Here is a 13,249-nt window from a genome sequence, read left to right as displayed (position 1 = left end):
ATCTCTTGACCTTACGATCCACCTGCCTCAGCCACCCAAAGTGCTAGGATTACAGGTGTGAGCCACTGTGCCCGGCCTGAATTTTTTTAAAAAATGAATATGTTGGATAATAAAAAAGTTTTAGTGTACTTGGTACTTTTTTCTAAAGTATACCTCAGAGCCATACCCATTTTATGTTTAGGGAAATGAAAATATAGTTTTCTTTAGTTTTTTGGTCTTATAGTTGTTGCTTTATAATGAAAGGAACTATGTCCTTAATAAATCATTTTTACGTACAATAACATCTTGCCTACTTGAAATAATGTTTTGAACTGTCCAATATTTGGTTTAAAATGGCCAGAATAGTGAAGGAAAAGAAAATATTTACAGTCATGCATCACATAACAGCATTTTGGTCAATGACCACATATACGGTGGTTGTCTCGTAAGATTATCATACTGTATTTTTACTGTACCATTTCTATGTTGAGATATATTTAGATACACAAGTACCATTATTTTACAGTTGCCTAAAGTATTCTTTACAGTAGCATGCTGTATAGGTTTGTAGCCTAGAAGCAATAGGGTATACCATATAAACCTAGGTGTACAGTAGTGTATACCTTCTAGGGTTGTGTAAGCACACACTATGAGGTTTGCATGACATAATTACCTAAGCAAGCACCATAAGCAACATGTGACTGTATATTACTTTCTAAATGCCAAGTACTATATTTCACTATCTCTGGTGTTTCTCTGACCTAACATACTTAAAACGTAAGTTCTTGACTGTGATGTAAGTGCACCTTTAAAATGTACCTATGGTAGTATTTTATTTTTTTGCTAAGTAAAAACTTAGCAAAATGACATTTTATTAGTTTTCTCCCTCTCAATTTTTGTGGCATGTATCATTTTGAAATTGGGTGCATTATATACAGAAAATCAAAATAGTAACTTCAAACATACCATATAGATAGCATCTGCTTTCTACAAATTGCCTACATAAACCAAACTCCCAAAATGTTATCAGTGTGTTACTGCTCAAGATCTTACAACAACGTTAATATGTCACCATTTCTACAGAAGACTACATTTTTAGTTATATATATATTTTAAAATACTCCCAAAACATTTGATTATTTCAAATTACTCTTCTTTCTCATTTGTTAATCATAGTTTAACAAATACGATTAGTCATTTTAATTCAAAATAAAAATGGTATGTTGAATAAAAATATTAAATACTTAAACTTATATAAATTAGTATAAAATAATTTAGTAAATTAAATCATTCAAAGACATTACAGATTGTCACCACATAATTTAAATCAGTCACTTTTAGACACTGAATAACTTTAAGAGATTTTTTTAATGAAGGAACAAATCAAAATGGCTCAGAAAAATCAGATAGAGTGTATACACAAATAAAATACATGCTAACGCTTAACACATTGAATACAAATTTTCTTTATACTAAAGACTTTAAAATGTCCATGTGTTAATTTCTTTTGGAGGTGGAAAAATAGTTTGTCCAAGAAGACACTTTTCACAGTTGAAGGAACTTGAAAGTTCTGTCCCAGTGAGTTCTAATGGTTTTATTTCAGGCAGCAGATTCATTGTCAAATATCTTACGTTTTAAGGTCTGTAGGTTATGCTGAATAAAATTCTCTGCACCATGAACTTCAGAGAATCTGAAGTCACTTCTCCTGGTAGACCAGTTTTTCATTTTTATTGAATTCTGAATTGTGTCCGACGTAAAGTAGTAAACCACAGGGTCAAAACAGCAGTTTGAAACAGCAATACAGAGAGTGATTGGGTACATTGTCCTTACTGCTGCCACTACTGAGCAATTAACAAATGTTTGTGTTCTCACAAGAGAATATAAAATAAGATTGATATTGTAAGGAACAAAACAGAAACAGAATATGATCAAATGTACAAAAATCATTTTTAAAACCTTAGTTTTGTTTATTTTGCTTCTACTTAATGTAACAGGTTTATTTAAAGTTTTTAGCACCATACTAGAACAAGTTACATTTAAAATTAGAGGAATAAAAAATCCCACTATTTCGATGAAAATTACAATCCTTGAGAGATATGTTTTCCATGTGGCTTCTGGGAAATTTTCAAAGCAGGCTTCTGAGGCATTGTTACCCTGAGAGTGGGTAGACTGAACCAAAACCGCCGGTGCACTTCCTCCGATCACAGTTAGCCACACACCAATGCAAACAATCTTTGCATTTCTTTTGGTTCTTAGAGTCTTTGACTTAAATGGGTAGACAATTGCCAGAAATCGATCTACACTAATACAAGTTAAGAACAGAATGCTTCCGTACATGTTGGTATAAAACAGCATCACAGAAATCTTACAAAGTAAATCTCCAAATGGCCAATTTTGTGTTGTGAAGTAAAAAATCCTGAAGGGTAAAGTAAAAACAAAAAGCAAGTCTGACATTGCCAAGTTAATCATGTAAGTTGTAGTTTCATTTCGGACTTTGAGGACGCAGATGAAAATGTATATGGCAACACAATTGGATATTAACCCAAGCACAAACACCGTGCTGAACATGCACCCATACAAAGTGTACTTAAAGGAGTCATTATAGAAGCAGTGGGAGCTGTTAACGCTTACCATCGTAAAGGCACGTCCAATTTTCAGTTTGGAAGCACTTTCATCAGCTGCAGTCTCCTTTGGTATTCATATTATAACCTCCAATTTATTTGTAAATTATCTGGATCTTTGGATGGTTTTATAAATATTTCATTTTTCTCAAAAATATCCAAAAGAAACATGAAATTTGTTGCTGTAAAATTTCCGCTGAGTTCTTCAACAGGAAAATATTTTCATTTGTTAGTCTTTAGAAAATCCATGAATTCCAAGGCTCAGTTAACTGACGAGCAACCTTTAAAAAATACAGTCAACGAGGCCAACCCATAGGATTATGAATTTAAAGAAAAGCTGTGATCTGTGACCAGAATGAAACCACTTGTCTTCTAAACTTCTATTTCAGTCGACAAGATGAATACTCCAAAGTTAATGTTTCTTTATGCCTCAGAATGTTAAGTTTAAGTTATCAATCTTATTTTCTTTTCAGTGCAGAGTTTCAGAGACTTAAACATTCCGAATTTGTCCCATTTTACTTCTTGCTTCTTTTAAATGAAGTTTTCCTTGTTTGTTTTCCTGCAGTGGATCCCAGATGGTGGGTAAGCAGAAGAGTCTTTTAAAGGTTCCAAAATAAATTCCCAAGCATGTTAGCGCTTGCCGAATTGAGGCCTTTTCCTCAGTTGCCAGCTGTATCTTGAGGTCGCTTTCTCTGAAGTGAAAAAGAAAGGCTTGCTAGATTTGTAATATGACATCACAGGAAGAAGAGGCTGGGTTTTGACAAAGAAAGTTTCAGCCCAGTTTGTTTGCACTTCCTTTAATCTGATAATGTGTCTGCTGGGAATATACCTAGGAGGCTTGCAAATGGTCACTGGCTGTTTAACTGCGTGGTCTGCTCATTAACTCTTTTTATGTGGAAATGCCTTCTGGGGTGCTGGCAACCTCTCAGTTGTTTTGATTTGTTTCAGTAGTAATAATTGAAAGAAAAAATATCACTATTAATCCTGTTCTGTTATTCGATTGTTTTCATGTTTGAGATATGACATTTTAGAAAAGAAAATGTATATGGGTGTGTATATATAAATTGCAATTGTTAGTGATATCTTTACATAGCATTTCAAAGAACTGTTCAATGACTATGAAACAGGGGCCTTTAATCTTTAAGGTATAAAAAGCATTTGACTCTTGGTTTCTGAAAAATCCTCAATATTTAATTGTTATGATTATGAGTAACTCTTATCCTGGGTCTCATTATTTTTTGATAAGCAATTTTCTAACATTCTTTCCTCTTTCCTATGAAGTTGAATTAATATTTTAGAGCTGTTTAAATTTTTAAATTACTCATTTCACCAAAGAACAAATTCAAGAATGTTTATCTTTGGTGTGGTGTTAATCTTACTTTTTAAGCACAAAATGAAGTTGCATCCTTTTAAACAAAATTTTTTTAACCTTAAATTGATTGAAATAAGGTTTAGAGAATAAAAATCCTACTACTTGGCTAAATTTTAGGTTCATAGTCTTATCTTCCTTCTTCCTCCCAGCTCTTCCCTTAACCCCTTAATATGACATTAACTGTATATTGGAATATATTTCAGATTTGTCTTCATTTAAAAGTTTCTATGAATGGTTTCTCTATATATTTATATTTAAAGTATACTCATATTTTGGGCCAGGCGCAGTGGCTCACACCTGTAATCCCAGCACTTTGGAAGGCCAAAGCAGGTGGATCACCTGAGGTCAGGAGTTCAAGAGCAGCCTGGTCAACATGGTGAAACCCCATCTCTACTAAAAATACAAAATTAGCCTAGTGCAGTAGTGTGTGCCTGTAGTCGGGAGGCTACTCGGGAGGCTGAGGCAGGAGAATCGCTTGAACCCAGGAGGCACATGTTGCAGTGAACCGAGATCAAGCCACTGCACTCTAGCCTGGGTGACAGCGAGACTATCTCCAAAAAAAAAAAAAAAGTATACTTACATTTTAAAAACTCCAAAATCAGAAGAAAGTGTGTGTAAGGTGAGGGTAGTTAAATGTAGGTGTTATTTCCTCAAAGATTGAGGATATCACAACCTCTATAGCACATGTTTTTCTTGTTTTAAATATTTTTTCAGAAAAGGCTAGATCTGGTTATGCCTTACTGTTGTTATGTTTTTGAGTTTGGTCTAGTTTAAGCTGAAACTCTTCCTTTTGGGTATTAAGTAATTTAAGAACAATTTATTTTTTCTCATAAATTACTTAGCTAGCTTAAACATAACTTATTACAGCAATATCTTGTGTTGTTTTGCACCATTCTTTCACACTCAGCAATTTTTGTCATTTGTTGATGAACTATAATCTATTTCTACTGTCCGGACTAGAAAATTCATCTATTGTCAAATGACAAAAAAAGATGAGTATTACTTATAACCAATACTTAAAATTTTGAAGGGTTGAATATCTTTGTATCACATTTGGTATAGAAAAAAGGTATGTGTGTGTTCTTATTAGAAGACTGGTAGAAGCTGAGTGAGCATTAATGAAAAAAGGAGTAGTTAATAAGCTTGTATTCTCATTGGAAAAAATTTTCTGTTAGTACTTATGTCTTACTTTTTTTTTTTAATTTGGTTCAGTATGTTTAAAAAAACGTAAAATCTTAGTAATCTTCTTTCAAATTGATAGTCTCCTCTTTAGTCATCTTTAATTGATGAAGTATATGCAGTTGTATATGCTGATCTTGTCCTACTTTTACTTTCATTTTGAATATGGCATTTTCTCATTCAAAGAATTAAAAGGTATTAATTCTGTTTGGAATATTCTCCTACATATTGTCATTACTCACTTGACTTGTTATTCACTTAAATCATTCATCTATAGTTTTTCTTTCTTTCTTTTCTTTTTTTTTTCTCACTCTGTCGCCCAGGCTGGAGTGTACTGCTGCGATCTTGTCTCACTGCAACCTCTGCCTCCTAGGTTCCAGCGATTTTCCCACCTCAGTCTCCCTAGTAGCTGGGATTACAGGCGCCCGCTGCCACACCTAGCTAATTTTTGTATTTTTAGTAGAGATAGGGTTTCACCATGTGGCCAGGCTGGTCTTGAACTCCTGACCTCAAGTCATCCACCCACTTCGGCCTCCCAAAGTGTTTGAGTTATTGGGGCCTAAAAATGGATAGATTACTATTTGTTGAATTAGGTTTTTCATTATTATCAGTATCATAGTAAATATTTGTATAATTCTTAACACAATTCTTGGTTCTTTGTAGATGATTCTCACATGTTTGCTGATGAGTGAATCATAAACTTGAATTTTGTTGCAAGTTGTTCCTACTGAGGAAGAGCAGTAGCAGAGGGACTGTTTCAATGGGAAGAAGATAATTGAATACTGCATTTTTTCCAGATATTAAATTTGGCTTCTAATTAAGGAACCAAAGGGGAATTTAGAAACTGAAAAATTCTTAGGTTAGAATTGGAAAAATACAGAGTAACTACTTGCAAAGGGAGGTAATGAATCCGTAGAATCAATTATATTTAATAGATACTTTTGTATTTGATAAACTCAGGCAAACTGTTATTTTAATTGAGATCTCTACACTTCTGGAAGTTAACTCTGAGAATCAATTTATTTATTGTATGGATTTTTTGGGGGGGAGTGAAAATTAAATAGAGCCAGATAGATGTTAAAATGGTAAAGACAGGAACAGCTTGAGTCTGTTAAAATGGTAAAGACAGGAACAGTTCCCAGTGAAATCAACACAGAAGGTGGGTGATTTCTCCATTTCCAACTGAGGTACCCAGCTCATCTCATTGAGACTCATTAGAGAGGGGATGAAGCCCACGGAGGGCGAGCCAAAGCAGGGTGGGGCATTGCCTCACCAGGGAAGTTCAAGGGGCCAGGGAAATTCCTCCCCTAGCCAAGGGAAGCCATGACGGAATATGCCATGAGGAACAGGGCATTCCGGCCCAGACACTACACTTTTTCCATGATCTTCACAACCCTCAGACCAGGAGATTCCTTCGGGTGCCTACACCACCAGGGCCCTGGGTTTCAAGCACAAAACTGGGTAGCCGTTTGGGCAGACACTGAGCTAGCTGCAGGATTTTTTTTTTTTCATACCCCAGTGGCACCTGAAACACCAGCAAGACAGAACTTTTAACTCGCCTGGAAAAGGGGCTGAAGCCGGGGAGCCAAGTGGTCTAGCTCAGTGGATCCCACCACCACAGAGCAAGCTAAGATCCACTGGCTTGAAACTCTCACTGCCAGCACAGCAGTCTGAAGTCCACCTGGGATGCTGGAGCTTGGTGGGAGGAGGGGCATCTGGCATTACTGAGGCTTGAGTAGGTGGTTTTCCCCTCACAGTGTAAGCAAAGCCACCAGGAAGTTTGAACTGGGTAGAGACCACTGCAGCTCACCAAAGTGACTGTAGCCCAACTGCTTCTCTGGAGTCCTCCTCTCTGGGCAGGGCATCTCTGAAAAAAAGGCAGCAGCCCCAGTCAGGGGCTTACAGATAAAACTCCCATCTCCCTCAGACAGATCACCTCAGGGAAGGGTGCTATTGGGTGGCTATGGGTGCAGCTTCAGCAGACTTAAATGTTCCTGCCTACTGGCTCTGAAGAGAGCAGCAGATCTCCCAGGATAGTGCTCAAGCTCTGCTAAGGGACAGACTGCCTCCTCAAGTGAGTCACTGACCCCCATGCCTCCTGACTGGGAGACACCTCCCAGTAGGGGTCAACAGATACCTCATACAGGAGAGCTCTGGCTAGCATCTGGTGGGTGCCCCTCTGGGATGTGACCTCCAGAGGAAGGAACAGGCAGCAATTTTTGCTGTTCTGCAGCCTCCAATGGTGATACCCAGGCAAGCAGGGTCTGGAGTGGACCTTCAGCAAATTCCAGCAGACCTGCAGCAGAGGGACCTGACTGTTAGAAGGAAAACTAACAAACAGAAATGAATAGCATCAATATCAACAAAAAAGACATCCACACAGAAACCCCATTTGAAGGTCACCAACATCAAAGACCAAAGGTAGTTAAATCCATGAAGATGAGGAAAAATCAGCACAAAAAGGCTGACAATTCCAAAAACCAGAATGCCTTTTCTCTTCCAGAGAATCACAACTCCTTGCCAGCAAGGGAACAAAACTGGACAGAGAATGAGTTTGATGAATTGACAGAAGTGGGCTTCAGAAGGTGGGTAATAACAAACTCCTTTAAGCCAAAGGAGCATATTCTAACCCAATGCAAGAGAGCTAAAAACCTTGAAAAAAGGTTACAGGAATTGCTACCTAAAATAACCAGTTTAGAGAAGAACATGAATGACCTGATGGAGCTGAAAAACACAGCACAAGAACTTTGTGAAGCATACACAAGTATCAACAGCCAAATCGATCAAGTGGAAGAAAGGATATCAGAGATTGAAGATCAACTTAATGAAATAAAGCATGAAGACAAGATTAGAGAAAAAAGAATGAAAAGGAACAAACAAAGCCTCTAAGAAATAGGGGACTATGTGAAAAGACCAAACCTACGTTTGATTGATGCACCTGAAAGTGACAGGGAGAATGGAACCAAGTTGGAAAACACTTCAGGATATTATCCAAGAGAACTTCCCCAACCTAGCAAGACAGGCCAACATTCAAATTCAGGAAATACAGAGAACACCGCAAAGATACTCCTTGAGAAAAGCAACCCCAAGACACATAATCGTTGATTCACCAAGGTTGAAATGAAGGAAAAAATGTTAAAAGCAGCTAGAGAGAAGGGTTGGGTTACCTACAAAGGGAAGCCCATCAGACTAACAGCAGATCTCTCTGCAGAAACCCTACAGGCCAGAAAAGAGTGGGGGCCAATATTCAACATTCTTAAAGAAAGGAATTTTCAACCCAGAATTTTGTATCCAGCCAAACTAAGCTTCATAAGTGAAGGAGAAATACAGTCCTTTACAGACAAGCAAATGCTGAGAGATTTTGTCACCACTAGGCCTGCCTTACAAGAGCTCCTGAAGGAAGCACTAAATATGGAAAGGAAAAATTGGTTCTAGCTGCTGCAAAAACATACCAAATTGTAAAGACCATCAACAGTATGAAGAAACTAATGGGCATCAACTAATGAGCAAACTAACTGGCTAGCATCAAAATGACAGGATCAGATTTACATATAACAAAATCAACCTAAAAGTAAACGGGCTAAGTGCCAGAGTTAAAAGACACCGACTGGCAAGTTGGATAAAGAGTCAAGACCCATCAGTGTGCTGTATTCAGGAGACTCATCTTACATGCAAAGACATGTGCTCAAAATAAAGGGACAGAGGAAGATTTACCAAGCAAATGGAAAGCAAAAAAAAAAAAAAAAAAAAAAAAAAGCAGGGGTTGCAATCCAAGTCTCTGATAGAACAGACTTTAAACCAATGAAGATCAAAAAAGACAAGATGGACATTATATAATGGTAAAGGGATCAACGCAACAAGAAAAGTTAACTATCCTAAGTATATATGCACCCAATACAGGAGCACCCAGATTCATAAAGCAAGTTCTTAGAGACCTACAAAGAGACTTAGACTCCCACACAATAATAGTGGGAGACTTCAACACCCCACTGTCAATATTTGACAGATCAATGAGATAGAAAATTAACAAGAATATTCAGGACTTGAACTCAGCTCTGGATCAAGCAGACCTAATAGACATCTACAGAACTCTCCACCCCAAATCAACAGAATAGACATTCTTCTTAGCACCACATCACGCTTATTCTAAAATTGACCACATGATTGCAAGTAAAACACTCCTCAGCAAGTGCAGAACAATGGAAATCATAACACAGTCTCTGAGACCTCAGTGCAATCAAATTAGAACTCAGGATTATGAAACTCACTCAAAACTGCACAACTGCATGGAAACTGAACAACTTGTTCCTGAATGAATACTGGGAAAATAATGAAATTAAGGTAGAAACAAAGAAGTTCTGTAAAACCAGTGAGAATCAAGACACAACATACCCAAATCTCTGGGACACAGCTAAAGCAGAGTTTAGAGGGAAGTTTATAGCACTAAATGCCCACAGGAGAAAGAGAAAGGATGTAAAATTGACATCCTAACATCACAATTAAAAGAGCTAGAGAAGCAAGAGCAAACTAATTCAAAAGCTAGTAGAAGACAAGAAATAACTAAGGTCAGAGCAGAACTGGAGGAGAGAGAGACACAAAAAACCCTTCAAAAAATAAATGAATCCAGGAGCTGATTTTTTTGAAAAGATTAACAAAATAGACTACTGCAAGGCTAATAAAGAAGAAAAGAGAGAAGAATCAAATAGACACAATCAAAAAATGCTAAAGGGGATATTACCACTGATACCACAGAAATACAAACTACCATCAGATAATACTATAAACATCTCTATGCCAATAATCTAGAAAATCTAGAAGAAATGGATAAATTCCTGGACACATACACCTTCCCAAGAGTAAACCAGGAAGAAGTTGAATCCCTGAGTAGACCAATAACAAGTTCTGAAATTGAGACAGTAATTAATAGCCTACCAACCAAAAAAATCCCAGGAGCAGATGGATTCACAGCCGAATTCTGCCAGAAATACAAAGAGAAGCTGGTACCATTCCTTCTGAAACTATTCCAAACAATAGAAAAAGAGAGAATCCTCCTTAACTCATTTTATAAGCCAAGCATCATCCTGATACCATAACCTGGCAGAGACACAACAAAAAAAGAAAATTTCAGCCAATATCCCTGATGAATATTGGTGTGAAAACCCTCAATAAAATACTGGCAAACTGAATCCAGCAGCACATCAAAAGCTTATCCACCACAAACAAGTCGGCTTCATCCCTGTGATGCAAAGCTGGTTCGACAAAAGCAAATCAATAAACATAATCCATCACATAAACAGAACCAATGAAAAAAAACCACATGATTATCTCAATAGATACAGAAAAGGCCATCGATGAAATTCAACACCCTTCATGCTAAAAACTCTCAATAAACTTCATATTGATGGAACATATCTCAAAATAATACGAGCTATTTATGGCAGACCCACAGCCAATATCATACTGAATCAACAAAAGCTGGAAGCATTCCCTTTGAAAACTGGCACAAGGATGTCCTCTCTCACCACTCCTATTCAGCATAGTATTGGAAGTTCTGTTCAGGGCAGTCAGAAAAGAGGAAGAAATAAAGCATATTCATATAGGAAGAGAAGAAGTTAAATTGTCTCTGTTCACAGAGTACATGATTGTCTGTTTAGAAAACCCCATTGTCTCAGCCCAAGATCTCAAGCTGATAAGCAGCTTCAGCAAAGTCTCAGGATATAAAATCAATGTGCAGAAATCACAAGTATTCCTGTACAACAATAATAGACAAACAGAGAGCGAAGTCATGAGTGAACTCCCATTCACAATTGCTACAAAGAGAATAAAATACCTAGGCATACGACATACAAGGGATGTGAAGGACATCTTCAAGGAGAACTACAAACTTCACTACTCAAGGAAATAAGAGAGGACACAAACAAATGGAAAAACATTCCATGCTCGTGGATAGGAAGAATCAATCTTGTGAAAATGGCCATATCACCCAAAGTAATTTATAGATTCAATCCTATCCCTATCGAGCTACCATTGACTTTCTTTATAGAATTAGAAAAAAACTACTTTAAATTTCATATGGAACAAAAAAAAAGCCCATATAGCCAACACAATCCTAAGCAAAAAGAACAAAGCTGGAGGCAGCACACTACCTGCCTTCAGACTATACTATAAGCCTACAGTAACCAAAACAGCATGGTATTGGTACCAAAACAGATATATTGACCAATGGAACAGAAGAGAGGCCTCAGAAATAATGCCACACATCTACAACCATCTGATCTTTGACAAACCTGACAAAAACAAGCACTGGGCAAAGCATTCCCTCTTTAATAAATGGTGTTGGGAAAACTGGCTAGCCATATGCAGAAAACTGAAGCTGGACCCCTTTCTTACACCTTATACAAAAATTAACTCAAGATGGATTAAAGACTTAACTGTAAGACCTAAAGCCATAAAAACCCTAGAAGAAAACCTAGGCAATACCATTCAGGACATAGGCATGAGCAAAGACTTCATGACTAAAACACCAAAAGCAATGGCAACAAAAGCCAAAATTGACAAATGGGATCTTATTAAACTAAAGAGCTTCTGCACAGCAAAAGAAACTATCTTCAGAGTGAACAGGCAACCTACAGAATGGGAGAAAATTTTTGCCATCTACTCATCTGACAAAGGGCTAATGTCCAGAATGTACAAGGAACTTAAACAAATTTACAGGAAAAAAAAAAAGCAAACAACTCCATCAAAAAGTCGGGGAAGGATATGAACAGACACTTCTTAAAAGAAGACATTTATGTGGCCAATAACCATATGAACAAAAGCTCATCATCAGTGGTCATTAATGAAATGCAAATCAAAACCACAATGAGATACCATCTCCTGGCAGTTAGAATGGCAATCATTAAAAAATCAGGAAACAACAGATGCTGGAGAGGATGTGGAGAAATAGGAATACTTTTACACTGTTGGTGGGAGTGTAAATTAGTTCAACCATTGTGGAAGACAGTGTGGTGATTCCTCAAGGATCTAGAACCGAAATAACATTTGACTCAGCAATCCCATTACTGGGTATATACCCAAAGTATAAATCATTCTACAATAAAGACACATACACTTGTATGTTTATTGCAGCAGTATTTACAATAGCAAAGACTTGGAACCCACCCAAATGCCCATCAGTGATAGACTGGATAAAGAAAATGTGGCACATATACACTATGGAATACTATGCAGTCATAAAAAGGATGAGTTCATGTCCAGGGACATGGATGAAGCTGGAAACCATCATTCTCAGCAAACTAACACAGGAACAGAAAACCAAGCACTGCATGTTCTCACTCATAAGTGGGAATTGAACAATGAGAACACATGGACACAGGGAGGGGAACATCACACACCAGGGTCTGTTGGCGTGGGGGGTTAGAGGAGGGATAGCATTAGGAGAAATACTTAATGTAGATGATGGATTGATGGGTGCAGCAAACCACCATGGCACGTGTATACCTATGTAACAAACCTGCACATTCTGTGCATGTATCCCAATACTTAAAGTATAATAACTTTAAAAAATGGGGAAGACAAGCCTTTTTTTAGGACTGTTGCCATAATGACCATGTAGACTGATTTGAAATATAGTGTATCAGCTTTGGCAACATAGGGAGATCCTGTCTCTATAAAAAATTTAAAAATTACATGGGTGTGGTGATGTGAACCTGTGGTCCCAGCTGGTTGGGAGGCTGAAGTGGGAGGATTGTTTGAGCCTACGAGGTTGAGACTGCAGTGAGCCTTGATCGTACCACTGCACTTCAGCCTGGTGACAGATCAAGACCTTGTCTTAAAAAGAAAGAATATAGCCTACATATACAACCAATTCAAAATATAGTGAATCTTGGCTGGGAGCTATGGTTCACACCTATAATCCCAACACTTTGGGAGGCTGAGATGAGAGGATCACTTGAGACCAGGATTTCAAGACCAGCCTAGGCAACATAGTGACACCCTGTTTCAAAAAATTAGCCAAGTGTGGTGGTGTGCACCTGTAGTCCTGGTTACTAGGGAGGCTGAGGTGGGTGGATCACTTGAGTCCGGGAGATTGAGGCTG

The 13,249-nt window shown here is 37.6% G+C and overlaps 2 protein-coding genes across 2 annotated transcripts in view; one reads left to right on the top strand and one right to left on the bottom strand.

Moving 5' to 3' along the window:
- The window catches only part of RB1 (RB transcriptional corepressor 1), a 177,317-nt gene that overhangs the window by 114,151 nt on the left and 49,917 nt on the right, over positions 1–13,249 (top strand). The window lies entirely within an intron of this gene.
- Positions 1,329–3,459, bottom strand: LPAR6 (lysophosphatidic acid receptor 6). The gene has a single exon (XM_010363857.2). The coding sequence runs from the start codon at positions 2,611–2,613 to the stop codon at positions 1,579–1,581; it is 1,035 nt and encodes a 344-aa protein (XP_010362159.1). The 5' UTR covers positions 2,614–3,459; the 3' UTR covers positions 1,329–1,578.

The sequence above is a fragment of the Rhinopithecus roxellana genome, chromosome 18 (assembly GCF_007565055.1).
Source record: "Rhinopithecus roxellana isolate Shanxi Qingling chromosome 18, ASM756505v1, whole genome shotgun sequence".
Taxonomy (NCBI): Eukaryota; Metazoa; Chordata; class Mammalia; order Primates; family Cercopithecidae; genus Rhinopithecus; species Rhinopithecus roxellana.
This window is presented reverse-complemented; position numbering and strand designations above follow the sequence as displayed.